The following is a 20,364-nucleotide window of genomic DNA, read 5'->3' on the forward strand; positions in this document are numbered from 1 at the left end:
TTCATCTGCTGTCATCAAAAAGAAAGATGCCAATATCATGGTCGATGCTAGGAGCAAGCATAAAATTAGTAATACTCTACACCAAAGGGAAGGTCTAGAATTTTTATCAAAGCCGAGGACGGCTTTGCTTCAAGGAAGAGAGGATGATGAGCCCATGACTCATCAAATAATTCATGTTAGAGCTGTTGGACTTTCATCGAAAGAAAAAAAAAATAAGTCAACAGTGGTATATGATAAATATGTGCAACATAATGGTTTAGTGTGCAAAAGGAGCCGTGCAGATCAATATCTTTGGTGGAGGAGCAAATATGATGAATCATGGGGGCTTGGAATAGATGCTTCAAATATCCAACACGAAATCAAGTTTGGTCCAACTCAATATATGAATAAAAGGAATGCTATAAGAGATCTCGAATTAGTCTCGTGACTGCCAGACAGGTCCACAGTAAAAGTGCAATATTTCCCTCATATGAAGTCCGTTTTTGATGTTATAAATACTTGTTGGAAAGATAATTTCAATATCATTCCAATGGACCCAACCCCGCAGTCATATCTATTTTGTACGAGTTGCAGTTGTAAAATCAAGTGTCGGGTCGTGTTGAGTCCGAGTCTGTTTCACGTCATGGTTGAGTCAGGGTTGCGGTTGAGGCTGGCCTGCATGCCTTATAGCCTAGGTCCGACGCCCTTGTAACATTAGATTGGATTTTATTTGTGTCTCTCGTCTAGGGTTCCTCCAATGAACAGCAAGACGTCATCCGATCTCATCTACCTTGCCGATCCTCCTCGGATTGTGTGGAGCGCGTGATCGAGCTGCCGCAGTTTGGTCGTGCCTTGGATTTCCGTCGGAATTCCCTATCTTCTGATTGTGGTCGTTGGCACTACGGGTGGAAGAAGTTATCTATCAAGGTCTGAAACGTCAAGGGGTATTGATACGATTTGTAACCTGGCCGCAAGTATTCTTTGTTTATTGGATCAGTTATATTGCTTTAGGAGAACGAGACGTTCTGCTGCAGCTATATTACCCTAATTAAGTTGATCTCAATAGTGTGGTGTCAAAAGGGGTCGGTAGTAGATTGACGGCTCTGAATATTCTGTTTGCCTCTTGCGGAGTCCAATTGCTGCTTCTCACGTTAGTTGTAGAAGGGATCTTATTTGCTGGATAATATTTATATAAGAAATTAGAGATTGGCTATTAGGAGGAGGTTCAAATTTATACGTACCGTGAAAGATTTGGGCACATTCTTGGGCATCGTAGGCGTGTTCCTTATCAGTTGGTATTCAGAGACAGGTTGTTCATGGTACTTTTGAAATTATTGCTATTGATCTGTGATGGATCAACTTTATTTGCTCGATGAGATGAAATTTATGCCACATCTATCTCTAGCAACAAGTCTTAGTGAATACTTTGCTTGGCAAGATTCCATGGAAAATTTCTTTGCGGGCCGTGGATTTAGCTCTGTTGTCAAGATGTATTATGCCGAAGAGACATTTGATAAAGATGTTTTGCAATAGTGGCTTGATGTGGATGACCATTGTCAGACATGGGAAGATATGAAGTTTTTGCTCCGACAATGATTTGTTTATTCATCTGACGCCAATAAAAAGGTTGCTGTAGCTGTTACCCAAAAAGCTTTTGCTACCATGTCACTTGTTAGCTCGAAAGCAATACAAAATAAAAATTCTTAGTTGTTGCAGAAGGTTGAAGTGCATGTGGTCGAAGCGCCAGTTGTATATGAGAGTGATGATTTTTCTTTGGCATCCGGACTGCATTCTAGTGCTTCTTATTGTGATACTCAGTCCGACATTGTAATTGATGATACTAATCATGTCTCTGATGGGCTCTCTATGATGGCACATGAAGCACATATTGATGGTACTGCAATTATGGTGAAGGGGCAACATTCCAATATATTTCAGTCTGAATGCAAAATTCAAGATAAGGTATGCAAGCTCATTATCAATGGTGGTAGCTTTACAAATGTTGTTAGTTCAGATTTAGTGCACGCATTGTCCTTATCTACACGGAGGCTTCCAAAACCGTGTTATATGTAGCGGATGAACCAAAGTAGTACACTGAAAATTACTCACAAGACACGAGTAAAATTTTCTATTGAAAGTTATGTGGATACAGTTCAATCTGCTAGTGGTTCGGGAGACTGACCCGAAACACCGATTTAGCAATATATATTTCACACCCCAAACCAACCCAACCCACTTACTTCCTAACCCAATTTAACCCGGTCTGCAACATAATTTGAGCCAAACCATCTTCCAACCCATGGTTTCACACCGCAGCAGGTTCTGGTGGTTCAGAAAAGAAAATGCAGTACCTCGAATATATGCATGTCTTGAACAGTTGCAGGTAGCCGATCCGGAATGCGAACACCTCCCTAGGGACCTCGCTAGATAACCAGTTCCCACCAAGGTCGAGGAACACGAGCCTAGGCAGCCGCCGTAGCACGCCGCCGACCCGGTCAGAGAGCCAGCTCGAGAGGTACACGAGCGTGCCCGGCAGTGGCAGGACTCCGTCGGACAGGCGCTTGCTCCGGAGGTCGAGGTAAACGAGGGGCGTGCGAGAGCACGTGTGCAAAGATCCTGGAGCTGGAGCAGCACTGGCGGGACTGCGCCGGAAGAGACGTTTGTGCTGAGGTCGACGGTGCGGAGGCCGGGCGTGAACGCGAGCTGCAGGGTCTCGAGAGGAGGTTCCCGGAGAGCGTGAGGAAACGGACCTTTTGATCCCCGGCACGACCTCGATGTCGCCGGAGCGGATCTTGTCGAGCGCGCCGATGTCGAGCACCGGCGTCCTGCCCTTGGTGTTCTTGAGCTCCAGCGGGCCCCCTGGATGTCAAGGTTGTCCAGATTGCCGAGGAAGAGGCGCGTGATCGGGACGAGGATCCTGCCCACCAGCCGGAGCGGCAGGATGTGGCACGCACGAGTCCCCTGGCGGCGGCGGCCTCGGCACCGGGGGAGCAGCAACAGGAGGGGCGGCCTCGGCGGCGGGGAAGCGGCGGTCCCGGCCGCGGCAGGGAAGCGATGGAGCAGCGGATTGGTTTCCACCGAAACGAACCGAATCAAACTAGTGTAAAGAAAAAACCAAACCAGACCAGCCCACTAGAGGTGTCAACCCACTAGACACCAAACCAATTAAGCCCAAATAGCAAAACCAAACCACTAAATCCGGGCTCAGCCCAGACCACTACCAGGTTGAGATACTGTAGATTGTGATATTGCGCCGATGAGTGCATGTCATTTATTGTTGGATAGACCATGGCAGTTTGATCTCGATGCAACACATGGTGGTCATTCCAACTATTATTCATTTGTGCACAAGGGAGTTCATCATGTCCTCAAACCAATATCTGACACTGCGATTATGGCCGATGTATTTGCTTCTGTTAAGAAGAAGAAACAGTCTTTTGCAACTACACAAAAGCCGAGGACGGCTTTGCTTCAAGAAGGGGAGAATGATGTAACTATTTCAGCATCAATCTATGCTAGCAGTAATTTCTGGAATTTCCAGAAGTGCAAGAGAGAATAATGTAGCTGAATGTTCCCAGGTTACTACCTCTGAGAGCTTTAGCGAGAGTCCCAACACTACTAAAGGCAAGGATCTAGAACAGTTTTCTACCCTATTGGGTTCCATCTCTAGTTCAAAGCAACCTATGACAGCCAGCAAAAGCACAACTACTAGAGGCAATGATGATGTGGTTCTCAGTTCTATAATTATTTCAAGGAAGTTGTGCAAGGGACAAATTATTTCTGTAGGAAGTTCTTTGGAAGCTAATAACAATGGTTCATCTGCTGTCATCAAAAAGAAAGATGCCAATATCATGGTCGATGCTAGGAGCAAGCATAAAATTAGTAATACTCTACACCAAAGGGAAGGTCTAGAATTTTTATCAAAGCCGAGGACGGCTTTGCTTCAAGGAAGAGAGGATGATGAGCCCATGACTCATCAAATAATTCATGTTAGAGCTGTTGGACTTTCATCGAAAGAAAAAAAAAATAAGTCAACAGTGGTATATGATAAATATGTGCAACATAATGGTTTAGTGTGCAAAAGGAGCCGTGCAGATCAATATCTTTGGTGGAGGAGCAAATATGATGAATCATGGGGGCTTGGAATAGATGCTTCAAATATCCAACACGAAATCAAGTTTGGTCCAACTCAATATATGAATAAAAGGAATGCTATAAGAGATCTCGAATTAGTCTCGTGACTGCCAGACAGGTCCACAGTAAAAGTGCAATATTTCCCTCATATGAAGTCCGTTTTTGATGTTATAAATACTTGTTGGAAAGATAATTTCAATATCTTTCCAATGGACCCAACCCCGCAGTCATATATATTTTGTACGAGTTGCAGTTGTAAAATCAAGTGTCGGGTCTTGTTGAGTCCGAGTCTGTTTCATGTCATGGTTGAGTCAGGGTTCACTACAAGAAATCCTTTAATACATGACGGGGAAAAAACGTCACAGATCATAGAAAAAACGTCACAGATCGTCATCTATGACGATTTTTTTTATGTCATCTATTACGCGTCACCTATTAACCCCAGTGACATTTTGATGAAATCGTCACAGACAACCACCATCCATGACGTTCCATAATCGTCATAGATTAGTGTTGAGCCCATAGACTCAAGCCTAGAGCCCGTGGACTCAAGCCCAGAGCCAAATATTTGTGATGAAAATAAACATCATAGAAACTGTCATAGATTGTTGTTGACGCAAAAATCAACACACTAGAATCCGAGGGCAAGTGTTCGCCGAGTCACGGAAAAATCAACCAAGCGTGCCAGTCAATTTGACCTGTAATTGACAAGGGAGAAAATAAAAGTCAAATTCGAGAGCGTATCGGCTGGGATTCCGAATATCTCTCAGATGGGCGTATCAGTAAGTTTTGCCGATACTATAGACGATAAAAAGATATTAAATGCAAGCGTATAGTACATGAGCGTATCGGCAGGATCAGCCGATACACTAGACGACAAAACCGGCTTTTGGGTAGCCGATCGTGTATGTATGACAAGATCTAAGCTACGAATATGTAACTTAGATGATGCGAAGCTAAAAATAGATCTAAACCGGTTCTTGAGATAACAAAAGTGTCACTCCAAAACCTAAAGCCGATCTAATATGTTTTTAGATGTGATAATGGCCAAAAAGCATAGGAAAAACCTACAAATCTAGCCGATATCGATAATTGGTGAATAAATCTAGACGAGACGACAGCGATGCGCCCGGAAGTCAAAGCCTAGATAAACTCGATAACTTTTGAATAGATTTGAACGAAGCCACAGCGATGCGCCCGGTAGCTAAAGCTCAAATATACTCGGTAAAACGAAAACTCACCAGCAAATCAAGTTGCTCGAATGTGAGGCGTCCTTGATCAACTTGAAAGAACTCGTCGAAAAAAGAAGAGAAAAGGCGAAATCGCCGAAAAAGTGCAAAGGAATTGTAAAGTTTGTTGTATTGGATGTGTATCAAGTTTTTCCGGTCCCTTACAACTGGTATTTATAGCCTAGCGCTATCAAGTCCTAGCCGATTACGGAAAACATTACTTGACCCTAAAGAAAAGACTATTTTAAAAGATAAACTACCTAAAATATTACAACCGAATCATCAAGATTTTCGTAGAGTTCGGATCCTCTTCTCCTTCCTTGACTTAATCGGCAACTTCTCAATCAGCCGGATACCAGAGCCAGCGGATCAGCATCTTCACGACATATTCCTCTGGTCCATCGGACGGACTCCATCGGCCGATTCCAACACTGTGCATCTTTTGGTTTCTTCCAAATCGGCCACCTTCTCTTCACAAAAATCACCTTCCTTGACACGTGTCAAAAAACGGTGTCAACACATGCCCCCCAGTTTCGGAATTATTTATTTTGTTCCGAAACTACTCCAACCGGCATTTAAAGTCATTCCTCGTACTTCGTGCACACGGCTTGCCCCGTACAACTAGGTAAAACTCTTCTTTGCCCCTAGCCTTTCATCTTCCGTCCGCACAAACCTAACGCGCCGATTCACATTTCGTCTTTTTACTTACCCAGACTGGGCCATAAATATCACCTTCCACCCTTGTATCGACAACAAGTCTCCATTAGCTACAGAACTTCCTTTCTTCTTCTTCCAGCAAAAACCCTAGGTCTTCCTGTAGCAATGGCGGGCGTCAAGCGCTCCGATGAAGGTCCTTCTGACGCTCCTCCGGCGATCCGCCGTCGCTTGGGGTAAGGCCCTTCTTTTCATCTCTTAATTACCACATTCTTGCCTGGTTTTGATCTCCAATCTTTGCACAGCGACGACACCTCCTCTTCTTCAGACTCCTCCGGCTCGGAGGGCCCCCCCTTCCCTGGTGTTCCTGAGAGCACCAAAGAATTCATTCGCCAGCTCCTTCGCGAGAAAGACGAGGCTCGGGAGAACTACTCCCAAGAGACCATCAGGTCTCAGCGCCTCGCCGCCGAACTGGAAATGGCGCAATCCGATCGGGCAGTTGTCCGGGCCCAGCTCACCGCCGCCGACTCCAGGGTTGCCTGTAAGTTATTTTTCCCCGAAGCATTACCTTTTCCTTTTTGGAAATTTTTTATCTCTGATTCCTTTGCCTCAGTTCTGGAGTCGCAAGTTCAAGCCCTCCATGCTGCAACCTCCACCGCGACCGGATCGGTGAATGCTCGCAGTGACACCGTCACCGCCCGTCTGCAGGACATCCCCAACCGCGTCCGGGAGGTCGTCGTCCATGGGGTTCGCCGTGGCGCCGCTGTGGCCCTCGCCACAGCTCAACTCGAGTCCGGCCACGACTTCTCGCAAGTTGAACCGACCCACTTCCCGTCGGGCAGCGAGGATTGGTTGGCTTTCGAGGATCTTGCCGACGACATGAAGATGGCAGCTGCTGCCATCTCTGAAGATGTTAGCATAGAGGCGATCATCGGAAATGTTTTTGCCGATGATTAGATTTCTAGGAGTAGCATCTTCTAGGAATAACTTCTGCTGTATCGGCCAGATCATCTGATCGGCCCTTTTGTAAATACTATTATCAATGAAGTATTTCTTTTCTCTACTAACCTCCACTGAATCCAAATACTTTAGTGTGTAGATTTTTTGCACTAAAGGCGATACATATCATATCGGCCATAACAACTTAACCGATAACTCAAACCAATCGGCTATGCATCAACCCAAACGCTAGGGTAATACTTCTTCAAATATTTTCCGTTAAGAGCTCTAGAATATTCTTCCCCCTCGAGTGTTTCTAAAATATAAGCATTGCCAGGAACGCATATGTTTATCCTGAATGGTCCTTCCCACGTTGGCGATCATTTGCCGAACTTTGAACTCTTTGTTCCTATCGGCAGTATCAACTTCCAAACCAATTCCCCTTGCTCAAAGGTTTTGGCTTTTACCTTCTTATCATACCATCGGCTAACTCTGGCTTTATTTGCCTCAACATTTATAAGAGCCTTCAGCCGATGGCCAGCCAAATCATCTAATTCATCTTTCATCAAAGTAGAATATTCATCGGCCGTTAATTGATTCTGAAACGTGACACGCCGTGAATCAAGTTTCAACTCCCATGGGAGAACAACTTCATGTCCGTATACCAACTGATATGGAGACACCTTTGTAGCACCATGACAAGCCATTTTGTATGCCCATAAAGCCTCATGAAGCACAGTATGCCACTTTGTAGGATATTCATCAATCTTTTTCTTGATCAATTTGATGACCCCTTTATTAGATGCTTCTACCTGACCGTTAGCTTGGGCATAATATGGAGAAGAATTTAGCAATTTAATTCCCATTCCAGTAGCAAACTCCTCAAATTCATCTGACGTAAATATAGTACCATGATCGGTCGTAATGGTCTGTGGAATACCAAACCGATAGATAATATGTTTTCTGACGAATTCAATCATCTCTTTCGACGTAACATTCTTCAGAGGAATTGCTTCAACCCACTTGGTGAAATAATCAGTGGCCACCAAGATAAATTTATGATTTTTACTGGATGGAGGATATATCTGGCCGATCAAATCAATTCCCCATCCACTAAATGATCACGGCTTGATTATGGGATTCATGGCTGACGCAGGAATTCTTTGCACACTTCCAAACTTCTGACATTCTTGGCAACCTCTGTAATATGTGAAGCAATCTTCCAGCATCGTCGGCCAAAAATATCCGTTCCTCCTGATCACCCATTTCATCTTATAGGCCGATTGATGGGATCCACAGACCCCCTCATGAATTTCACCCATTAATACCTTAGCTTCTTCTATATCGATGCATTTGAGCAAAACTCCATCAATCGTCCGATAATATAAATCTTCCTCCAACAATACATATTTGATTGCCTGGAATCTGATTTTCTATCCACTTTTTTGGATGGATCTTTCAAATAATCATTGATCTCTTTCCTCCGGTCATCGCTGTTAATTCCAAGGCCATTATTCTTTCCATCGGCCGATATCCTAAAGCATGCTGAGCCAGCCGATTTGCGTCACTGTTATGAAATTTGGGAATATGCTCGATGGTTACCTTCTTGAATTCTTTCAGCAGCCGGAGACATTCTTCATGATATAATTGTTAAATATCATCTTTGCATTCATACTCCCCAACTAACTGGTTGATCACCAGCATAGAATCCCCAATAATCTCAATGGCATCGGTTTGATCTCTCAAAGTAATTGAATTCCCTTGAGAATAGCACTATACTCAGCTTGATATTGGTTGCGGATGCTTCAATCGGAAACGAGAACTCAAAATTTGCCCCCGAGGGGAAATCAGCACCACACCAATTCCAGAACCGTTCCCACACGAAGATCCATCAAAGAATAAAGTCCAAGGAACAAGATCTACCATGTTCAGCTCTGGTCCACAATATTGCACAACAAAATCGGCTACGGCTTGACCCTTAACTGCTTTAGCCGATTCATATCTCAAATCAAATTCTGACAATGCCAAAATCCATTTTCCTATTCTCCCTTTCAAAATCGGCAATGAGAGCATATATCTAATAGCATCATCTTTCTCACAACAACACATTCAGCCGATAATAAATAATTTCTAAGCTTGGTACAGGAGAAGTATAAGCAAATACCTCCCTTCTAGATGCATGCAAGAGAAATGTTGAGCAAGACTTGGGCGCACTTAAAAACACATGGTACGCAACGCAACAGTCTATTTACAATGCATATATAAGTTATCTTTATACAGCTACTTACGAGGTATTTGACTTATTTCTTTTAATTAGGCACACACATGGTGTTTCCATTGTTTCTGATGGGTGGACAAACATGAAGAACAAGCCATTAATCAATGTAATTGCATCAAATAGCCGTGGTTCAATGTTTTTGTATGCAGATGATTTTTCTGGAATTGAGAAAACTGTGAAGCAATAGCAGATTATTTGCTTAAGGCGATCGAAGATATTGGAGCCTCGATGGTTATGCAAGTTGTGACTGATAATGCATCAAATTGCAAGGCAGCTGGACGGGAAATTGAAAAAGTACGTATTTGTCACCTTCTCTTTATAAGTTTACTATTATTGCTTTTAGTGATTCAGATTCAGAGTTTCAGAGTCCTATTCAGACATTCAGTTTTTATTAATTTGAAATATTATTTTTCCCTAGGTGCATAAACACATTTTTTTGGTCACCTTGCGTAGTGCATACTCTGAATCTGATATTTAAGGATTTAGCCAAAGCACTTCCTTGGATAGAGGAGACATACAGTACTGGTAAAGCTCTAGTCACATTCATTCTGAATCACCAACATGGCCTAGCAATTTTCAGAGCTAATTCAAAACTAGATCTCTTGAGGGTGGCAAAGACACGATTCGCGTCCCATTATATTTTGCTAAAGAGGCTGAGTGACTGCCGTGAAGCACTTGCTACCACGATGGTTACAAAGCAATGGAAGGACTGGATGAAACACAATGGGAGTGATAAATATGCAAAGATTGCAGTTGACACTATCAACAGTGAAGAGTTTTGGACAGAGGTTGAAAGCATTCTTGCTTTCACAAAGCCCTTGTTCCTGATGGTAAAATTTAGTGATGGAGAAGGCCCAAAGATGGGTGAAGTATATGAAAAAATGGACACCATGCTGGGAGAGATAAAAGATGTGATGACCAAGTTGGACTACCCTCACAGGCTTGATTTTCCCACGGTAGAAAACATTATCCTTAGTCGATGGGAGAAAATGAATATCCCTCTGCATTGTTTGGCCTTTGCACTATGCCCAGAGTATTATGATATTGAGTACTTGAAAAAACCCGCTCCTGGAGGTGAGCCCAGAAAGGCTCCAAATCAAGACAAGGAGGTCATGCGTGGGGTGCTGGAAGCTTTCCGCAGAATAGCAGATACTGATGCTGAACGAAAGAATTACCTAAAAGAGTTTACTGCATTTCACATGAAGAAAGGGATGTTTTCATTCACGTCTGTTCAAAATGATGCAAGCACAATGAAACCCATTGACTGGTGGTCCAACTACGGCTCAGAGACTCCAAATCTGTCAGAACTTGCTTTGAGGGTTTTGTCTCAGCCAATCAGTAGCTCCTCAGCTGAGAGAAACTGGAGTACGTATTCGTAATGTGAAAAGGAATAGGCTTAATTCTAAAACAGCAGACAAGCTGGTCTACGTTCACTCCAATATTCGCCTCCTGTCAAGGTTTTCAGAAGACTACAAAGCAGGCCCTAACAGCAAGTGGGATGCAATTCCAGAAGATACTTCTTTGGAGGAATCAAGAGTTAAGCTGGTGCAGTTGCACTGGACGAATTTGGAGGATGATGCCAAGGTTGATCTTGATCCTCCAAATGACGAGCCGGGCCCCTCGGGCCCCTCATCATCAAAGAAAAGGAATGCTAGAAATAATAACCGAGGTAATTCAATATGCATGCCATTTTCCATTTAAATTTACGTAAAGTTGTATACTGAATCCAAGTCTCTGTTCAATATTGTTTGCAGTTCACACATCAGCAGAAGCGCAGGAGGCAAGGATGCAAGGGCGCTGTAGCTGTATAAGGCTAGAAGCAGGAGCGTGGAACAGCAAGAGCGTCGCTGCCATCCGTCGTCAGTCGTCCTCCCGCTTCCATATTCAATAAAATAAATTTAGATTGTGAAGAGAGTATCAGACTATTTGTTGGTTTCGAATTTTTCTTAATTGGATTGTGTGATGTGTGATTTATCTTTTATATTATATAATTGAATTCCTATCGATCCAAAATACATTGGATCATGACCCTACACTGTATCTATCGTTCCGGGGTCATCGATCCAAATTAATTAGGGTCACGACCCTCGACTCTTAGGACCGTCCCAGGGTCATCAACCCATTAGCCACGGATTCACGTACCAAAATTCGGGTTCTCGTTCCAAAGGGGTATACCCCCCTCGTACCACAATTTTACAAAGTCTCGACCCTCGACCCAGGAACTTTGTGACTATGTTCCTAACCGAATGCAATGGAAAAGGATCAAAGTATTTCTTCTTCAGTCTGTGTCGTTGTTGGCGAACAGCCGACTTCATCATCTCAAGACAACCTTTTTCAACTGCTGGATCACTTGTCGGCTTCAAACTTTGCCTATTCAGATCGAAAAACATGTATAAGAAATACTATATATATATATATATGATAACGAACGGCTTGATAAACTGGCATATTTGCTGCTGCTTGCTGCAAGTCCTTGGGCTGCAGCTGTGCAGCAAGCAACATCCTATCAGCAGCAACCCAACCCCCAGAAACATTCTAAAGCACAAGTTCACAATATAGTGGGGGGGGGGGATGATTGGCAGCATGTACTTACTTGGATCCACCCCACAAACTGAGTCACCAAAGCAGGACGTTTCTTGTACTCTTTCCAATGCTTGAGCACGGGTATGTGGTTCCTTACTGTAATGTTGCATTCAGTTGCAAACTTGGCAGCAATAAAAGGTACAGCAGGTCTTGTTCTTCCTTCATTGATGACAAGTGGCAGCTTCCCACGCCGAGCTCGCGTAATTTTTTGCAGACCATGTCCCATGCTCGGTCCCCGCTCCCATTCCCAGCGCTCCACTCCTCCAAGTTGTAAAAGTACATTCAAAACACAATTAGTGAAGTAAAGCAAACATGTAACCAATCTGAAATATGGCCAATCAATGAACAGACTATCACCTTCATTTGTCTGGTTCTGTTCAACAGGATGTGTAATGCCATCAGCTCCATCGTCGTGACCCATGAGTGGGTTTTCATCATGCTAGTCCAAACCATCTAGGAAAAACAGCTAGTAAGAATGCATTCATCATGCAATGAAAAGCATTATCACGGTAACAAAGCATCACCTTCATTGGCCATTTGGAAGTCCATCGGGCGGAGGAATAGAAGGTTGGATGGGGACAACATCTAAAAAAAATTGCAGCAAGTAAGAGTTCGTTCATCATGTAATCAAACTAATAGAATTACAGTAGTGCACATTGTAGTAGAACTAACCTTCTGTAGATTTGCTCATATTAGGATGGGATGGGGGTGGGGCATCAATTTCACTTCTTGTCAGTGAAGGATGCCGCTGCGCATTGGCTCTTTTTGACCTTGTCACTGTAGTAGACTCTACTGCAAAGACTCTTTTACGACGACCTTTAAACCTTAGAGCACTTGTAGGCATGTCAGTTTCTTGTCTGCGACTCATCTCCTTAAATGCAAAAAGAAGAGAAGTGATCAGGATTTATGTTACATTAGCAGCAAACAAGAAGTTAAACCCTAACAAAGTTTCAAGAAGGATGAATTAGCACCTGAGCATTATCAGACTCACAAGTATCATCTTGATCTGGATCATACTCTGACCCAGATTCTTCTCTTTCTCTGTGATTAGGCTTTTTCTCTTTCTGACCATTGGCATCTTTGCTTCCAAATATGTTGACCAGAGGAGGAATTCCAAGTTGCGCTAGCCTTGCATTGTTTTGCATGCATTGTTGTAGGCGGACCTGTTCATACGGTAGTAGTTGTGGGTGCGAATCTGATAGCACCACATGTTAGTATTTCTGTAACAGTACATAGGTTTGTGATGTATAAAGCAAGGTCTACTAGTTATACAATTGCACTTGACATAGAAATATAGCTGATAAGTTAATGAAGATAACTACTCTTTACACCAGAAAAAACAGTTGCACATTACAAAGTATATATTATGAGTTTCATCATGTATGGACCAAGACATTACAAAAATCAGTTTAGAAGAAGATAAATACTCTGATATAGCAGACTCTACTGGTCAAGAGTGAGCTGATGAAATACCTGCAGTCCCATGTCCTTGTTGTTTCTCCGGCGGTGCCTTCCTTTGTACCTTTGAAGCACCCTCCATCTGCATATTCGGACCATCACCTTTCATCTGCATCTTCGAACCACCACCCTCCATCTGCCTATTCAGACCAGCACCCTTCATCTACAGCTTCGAACCACCACCATCCATCTGCCTATTCAGACCAGCAACCTTCATCTGCATCGCACAGGGCATGGATTGTTTAGCAAGAGAATGGAGAGACCTTATATTTTAGTACAAAGCAATCAGAATATATGTCAAGAGTACAATTCAGATGTTCATGCTACAAGACAAGGTACATCCTACCAGTTGCTCAACTATAAAGTTCACACACTGATTTTGGCATATATCAGTTGTTAGCTTTGAAAACATAACATTTCACATACTGAAACAAGGCTCCTATGTTAAATCACCAATCTGGTACTAAGCACTTTGCTATTAGCAGTGTCTATCAGGGGCAACGAAAAACAGGGGCCTAAGCAAGGTTTTTACAGACTCACAAACCAAGCAAAATTTGAAGCCCCACTACTACCAAATTGCGCAATTCACATTTCACATACTGAAACAAGGCTCCTATGTTAAATCAGCAATCTAGTACTAAGCAGTTTGCTATTAGCAGTGTCTAACAGGGGCAGCCAAAAACAGAGGCCTAAGCAAGGTTTTTACAGACTCGCAAACCAAGCAAAATTTGTAGCCCCACTACTACCAAATTGCGCAATTCAGAGCCAAGAATTTACCTTGAGGATGGAGAACTTGATGGTTCCTGTAGACGACGCCGACGTCCTCGCTACCTACAGAGACATGTCAGCGAGAAGAATCAGATCCTACGAGCTGCGAGCGCGAGCAGGGCGACTACGCATGGGGATGTGACTGCGCTTGACCTACCTCTGGTAAGCGTCCCCCCGTGGGGCTCTAACCATGGCGGAGGAGGATGAGGCTGCGGCGCGCCATAGGTTGGGGAGGAGCCGAGAAGGATAGGTGGTGGGAGGTGGCGGAGTAGGAGAGGCGGCGGCGGCGTGGAGTCGAGGAGGCCAACGGGGTGGAGGCGGCGGCGGCGTGGGGTGGAGGCCTAGGGTTCGTGAGAGGTCGAGGGGATGAGATTTGGGTGGATGAGAGGAAGCAGAGCGAGTTATTTGTGCTGTTGGGGTTGCAGAAATTACTAAGGGATCCTTATTGTGTATGTGTGATGTGTTCGCTTTCGGTGGGTATTATGGTCAATTCGTATCCAAAATTTTTGTTTTTGCCGCCCGTGGAGGCAAATAGGAGGCGGGATGAATGGAATTGGAGGGAAAATTACCATGGTGCCCTTACTGCTTGGGACGAAGAACACATAAATACATCATTTGTCGCTTTTTAATTCGAAATTAACATTTGTAACTAGTGTTTCTCACTCATATGAATTCCAAAGTTGATGATTTTTTCTGATTTTTCATAAAAACATTCTCTTTCATTAAATGTCATTTGTTTCTATGTTCGTTGCTACTTATTTGATCTATTCCATATGGCTTGTTTTGCCACCTAATTACATAATAGAAAACCGTGTGTGTTTTGCGTAGAAATTTCAATGAAATTGATGTGGCAACATAATTTGGGTCCCATAAACTTGTCATGAAAGTTTCAAATGGTTTTGGTAAAGAGGAACATACATTGTTTAGAAATGGATACTTCTCCCACTAGTTTTCATGTAATGTGAAGGTGAACATTTAAGTTTCTCATACTTTCCGAAATGTTATAACTCAAATGCACTTCAAATTTGATCATAACCTTTTGCTTAACTTAATATTACAAAATAGGAAGTTACATAAGTAATGGTTGTGCAAAACAATTATTTTTTTTCTATTGGGTATTTAGAAGGAAAAAGATAAGACATACAAATAGGATCTGCGAAATAGAATCTGTACTAAACAATATCATTAACCAAAAGAGGATGATTTTAGAAAAAAACAGGAAAAAGAAACATCAAATTTGGATTAAGTATGACGGAGAAATACCCGTTAGAAATTTTAAGTCAATCGTTCCAAAGAGGTGAGCCAATTGTGCGCTGCCACCTGTCTCCTTGTAAGTCTGTACAAATAAAATTAATTGAGAACAAATTACCAAACATCGAAGTGGTGCGATGGAAGCGCTTGTATTGGATAACCTGCTGGTCTCGGGTTCGAATCCTACGCTGGCTTTATTTGGCATTACCGTCTTTTATGGCAAAAAAAATGGGGTAACACCCGAAGCCACCAAGAATCGAAATGCGGTCGCCTATACCAAAGGAAAGAGCCATACCATCAAGCTACTGAAGTAAGTTCGTTAGGTATGAATATATTTGTTTACTTATCAACTGAAAAGTCTTCATGTCGCTCCCTCACCTACATAAAAGCCGCCCCCCTCACCTACCATGACAGATCCGCCCCCTTCCCTTTCTCGACGGCGACGGCGCACGGCGATGCCGTCCCTGAAGCGGCAAACCTATGCGCGGCTTCAGACTCGTGATGGGTCCGGCCGTTTCGTCTCCATGGGCGGCGCGACTCCACCACGGCGCCGCACCAAGGCCCACCATGCTCCCCCGTCCTCCCCAACAAGCGGCGGTGCCGGCGCCAGGCTTCAGAAGCTGCGAGCCCGCCATGCTCCCCGTCCTCCCCAACAAGCGGTGGTGCCGGCGCCAGGCTTCAGAAGCTGCCGAACCGCCGTGCTCCCCCATCCTCCCCAACAAGCGGTGGTGCCGGCGCCAGGCTTCAGAAGCTGCTGAACCGCCGTGCTCCCCCATCCTCCCCAACAAGCGGTGGTGCCGGCGCCAGGCTTCAGAAGCTGCCGGACCGCCGTGATCCCCCATCCTCCCCAACAAGCAGCGGTGCCGGCGCTAGGCTTCAGAAGCTACCGGCCCGCCGCGCCCCCCTCCTCCTCAGGAAGCAGCGACGGCGCCAAGGCCATTGGGGGCTTCCCTGGTGAGGGCCCTTCCAACGCCCGGCGCGTCTTCATCGACCTCACCTGTACCACTGAGGAGGAGCAGGAGGGGAGGAAGAACAAGGGGAAGGAGGTAACCTCACCTTGTCTGCGCAATCCCACTTCGGCGACCTGTAAGAAGAAGAAAGGGAAGGAGGTAATCCACTGTGGTTCAGAAATTTGCATGCTTTTGGACAAGTTCGTTATGAAAAATTTTCTCTAACTTCACCAATATTATTGGGATTTCTTTCTTCATTTCAGCCAACACATCCTTATTAAGGGTTCTGCTGCACAATTCCCTGAAAAATTTCCCCAACTCAGCTATTGCTTCATAAATATCATGGTCCAAAAATACTCTCATTGCAACTGGTAGGATTCTTTGAAAAAGAATGTGACAATCATGTGTTTTTAGCCCTTGAACACTAGTCCCCTCAGCATTTACACATCTTGTGATGTTTGAAGCAAAGGCATCTGGAAACTTCACCTGTCTTAAAAAATCACATAAAGCCATCTTTTGTTTGTTGGATAAGGTATATCTAGCATTAGGCATCTCACATGAATCTCCATGCTCTCTAATATTGTAACATCCCAAAATCCACCGAAATAAATCACGCGCTGAAATTGTTTCAAAAGTTTTTCGTCGTTGAGCTCGAACCATTTTCCCGCCCGATCTCCCGATCTTTCGAAGGACCCGATCCTGACATCTGAACCCCGCGGTCACATCCCTCTGTTCGCCCTCGTCCCGCGCGTCGCGCACAACCGCGCACGCGTGACCGACGCCGCGCGTGGCCGACCGGGGCCGCGATCGCCGCCGGCGCGCGCTCGCCCCCTTTTTTCCTTTTTCCTTTTTCCCATTTTTTTCTTCACTTTTTCTCCATTTCTTTTTCTTTTTCCTTTTCTTTTCTCCTTTTTCCTTTTTCTCTTTTCTCTCTTTCTCTTTTCTTTCCCTCTCCTTCCTTCAATCCCTCTCTCCTCCCTCGAGCGCGGCTCAGCCCGGCCTACCCCTGCTCCGCACGCCCCGCTCCCGGCCTACCCTGCTCGCCTGCTCCCCTCCACGCACCACACGCGCACGCGCGCACGCGGCGCTCAGCGCGCCAAGCCGCGACGCCGCACCGCCCGCGCACCCGCTTCCTCCTCCCTGGTCGAGCCACCCCGGTCCGCGCACGCCGCGCTACTCACCCACGTGCATGCCCCCGAGCCCTGCCCGCGCGCAATACCCACGCGCTCCGCGTGCCCCGGACGCCCGCCGCGCCACTCGCCGCTGCTCGACACGTCCCGTCACCTGCCTCGCCGCGCCGCCCGCCGAGCGAACAGCGCCGCCGCGTCGCGACACGAGCACGTGGCCGGAGCGCCATTAATGGTGCCCCGCGATGCTCGCTAGCCGGCCACCTGCCCCGCGCCGCTCCACCGCCTTGCTCGGGCTATAAAGCGACCCCCACGCCGCTCCTCTGCCTCACAGTCACCTCCGCCACCTCCAACTCCCTCTCTTCTAGCTTGCAGCGCCGCCGCCGCGCACACTGCAGCCCGCCGCCTCCGCTCCCGTCGTCCCGCCTCCCCGCGTTGCCCCGGCCCAAGGTAGGGGCCGCACCGGGCTCCTCCCTTCCTCCTCACCCTTCTTCCCACTCCCTAGCCGCCGACGAGCTCTGCAGCGCCGGCCCAGCGCCACCCGCCGCCCGCTGTCGCCGGCCGTCGCGGCCAGGCCACCTCGGGCCGCCTCTGGCCCAGCTGCGGTCAGGGATCGGGCCCCCGCACCTCCCTCCTCCTTTCCCCCTCGCTCCCGGCCGCCGCCATGGCCCTGGACGGCTGGATTGGCCGGCGCCGCACGGCCCCTCCCCTGTTCTACGGTCGGGAGGAAGAAGAGGGGGCATATTAGCCCAAAACCCCCTCCCCTCTCTTTTATTTATTAAAGAGACCTTCCACCTTTGGCCCTTTTGCAAAGAAATCCCTAACCTTCATTATATTCACAACTAAACCCGTCCACCCTATAAACCTAATACTAAATAAGCCCCTACATCTTTTTAGATAACCTGAACATTTCTGGAAATTACAACTAAGTCCTTTTCTATTCCAAAACTATTTACAAATGAGCCTGAACCCTTATTTAACCCCTAAACCTCTATATAACCTATCATTTCATGCGCCAAACGACCTCGGATCTACCTAAAACTTTACCACGCCTCTCATGACATAGTTTTGTCCATGCCATTAGGAAACCGCCCGAAAATATTACTCCGAAATCCATATCTTAATTATTTCCGATTCGAGCTCAATGATAAAACTTTTATTTCTTTTTCTTGATTGTGTGTTTGTTTGTATGCATCGTAGACCACGGTGTGAACGAAGGAGAGCCCATTGACGAACAGTACTGCAAGCCAGCGAACGAGGACCAGTTCCGCGATCCCGAGCCCGAAGGACAGTGTTTCGACCAGGACCTCCCCGAAGGCTTCAAAGATGGCAAGTTCAATCCCATCCTTTGATGCATGCTTTTGTCCTAGTTTTATAAACACAACCTATTGGCCTGTTTTACAAAATTGCATATGTTTTGCCTGCTGAAAACATGGTTGGATAGCCACCCCTTGATTTGTTATAACCATTCCTTGACTACCTAGGTTAATGTCTGAATGTGTTGTTTGGACGTTAATCACTGCTGGAACGCTTAGAACCTCATACTCAATACAACTTGTTTTATAAAGAAAATGTGTGTGTGTGGGAAGGGATAAAAGTGGAAATTTTCGAAAGATGAGTCTAGACGGGATGGATGGCATTTCTGTGTGATTTGCCGTTTGGTGTGCTTGTGCCTGTGTGGCAGAGCAAGGAAGGGAGATATCCATCTTGTCACCACTAAGGACCGAGTTGGTGTGTCATCTCACCTAACTCCACTATCGTGCAAACCACTCGACCGTTGAGTGGGCAACGGCTTAGCATAAACCCCACTAGTTAGTCTGATAGCCATCAGGAGAGCTGAGAGCAACGGGTGATCAAGGAGAAGGGATTAGCTCTGTGTGACTTATGCCCCGGTTACAACCTCTGTGATAGGTTAATGACCCCTTGGTGCATCCCGTGATGGCTAGTCAGGTCTAGCTAAGGTGGGTAATGGCTTTGTTGGGATCTGCACCGACACTAAGGTGATCGAGTTGCTGTACCCCGCTTGTGGGTAAAGTTGCACACCTCTGCAGAGTTAAGAATCTATTCGAATAGCCGTGCCCACGATACTGGGCGAGTTACAGTGTGGTCACATAACTAGTGTTTACCTTTGGATGGGTTGGCGTGAGTTGTTTTGGAAATGTGTCCGGCAGTTGTGCCGTGTGCTACGGCGGATGAGGAGTCCGGTAGCAGCTTAAAACTTGGATCCTGTGTGGATCAACCCCTCGTGTTACTCGGTACAAGAAAACTGGTTTTGGAAAATGCTTTCTTTTAAATGAACCCCTGCATAAAATATTGCTTCCCGCAAAACAAACCCTAGCCTTATCCTTGATTTACCCTATGCATTATATTCTGTTTATACCCCCTCCGTGGGTGTGATTGGACTTGCTGAGTACGTTTGTACTCACCCCATTCATAATTTTACAGAGAAAGACCCAGACTTCATTCCTGACGACGTCGAGTAGGGTACCGTCCTGCACCCAGCCTTGCCTGTGGATTAGGGTCACCCGCAGGAGATACTGCATGGTGCAAGACTCTGATGACCCCCTTTTTTATTTAATATCGTTGTGTGGGTGTGGGTTGTAATCCTCACGATAGTGGCGCTCCTCTGCTCACTACCGCGTAGAGTTGTACGGTGATGAACCATCTGATGTAATAAATGTGTCATCAGCCTCCTAGGACTGATGTTTGTATCACATTTAGGTCTTCTCTTATGAGGGGATGCTTCAGGTGGTATCAGAGCCGTAGGTTGGCCGTAGGACGTGACCCTAGGAGCGAGACCCTTTTTTCTGGCCCTTTCACACTAGGACTTTTCTTTCCTTAATCCTTCTTTCACACAAACACTCACCACTGGTTCTTGCCCTGTTCCAGATGGCTGACAATGGATGGATTGGCGGAATCTGTCACGCAGAGCCCGGCCTTCCTAAGTTATTGATACTCAGCCTGGAACGCATTGGAGTGGTGGACCCACCAGAGTACATCTGCCGGGAGTACGA

The 20,364-nt window shown here is 45.7% G+C and overlaps 1 protein-coding gene and 1 long non-coding RNA gene across 3 annotated transcripts; one reads left to right on the forward strand and one right to left on the reverse strand.

Moving 5' to 3' along the window:
- Window positions 1–4,541: 4,541 nt before the first annotated feature.
- Window positions 4,542–14,428, reverse strand: LOC120691743. 2 transcript variants are annotated; one of them, XR_005682370.1, is made up of 9 exons: window positions 14,180–14,428; window positions 14,032–14,085; window positions 13,270–13,471; window positions 12,768–12,991; window positions 12,469–12,667; window positions 12,321–12,381; window positions 12,154–12,249; window positions 11,807–12,057; window positions 4,542–4,811 (listed from the first exon to the last, which is right to left on the reverse strand). It is a non-coding gene; the product is annotated as an uncharacterized LOC120691743 (long non-coding RNA). The 2 variants fall into 2 exon arrangements; XR_005682369.1 differs by lacking the exon at window positions 4,542–4,811 and adding an exon at window positions 11,177–11,583.
- Window positions 7,756–10,733, forward strand: LOC120691741. The gene is made up of 3 exons (XM_039974918.1): window positions 7,756–9,162; window positions 9,253–9,507; window positions 9,632–10,733. Exons 2-3 carry the CDS (start codon window positions 9,467–9,469, stop codon window positions 10,590–10,592), a joined length of 1,002 nt encoding a protein of 333 aa, XP_039830852.1. The 5' UTR covers window positions 7,756–9,162; window positions 9,253–9,466; the 3' UTR covers window positions 10,593–10,733.
- Window positions 14,429–20,364: the final 5,936 nt, after the last annotated feature.

Source organism: Panicum virgatum, chromosome 9N, assembly GCF_016808335.1.
Source record: "Panicum virgatum strain AP13 chromosome 9N, P.virgatum_v5, whole genome shotgun sequence".
In the NCBI taxonomy this organism is placed as follows: Eukaryota; Viridiplantae; Streptophyta; class Magnoliopsida; order Poales; family Poaceae; genus Panicum; species Panicum virgatum.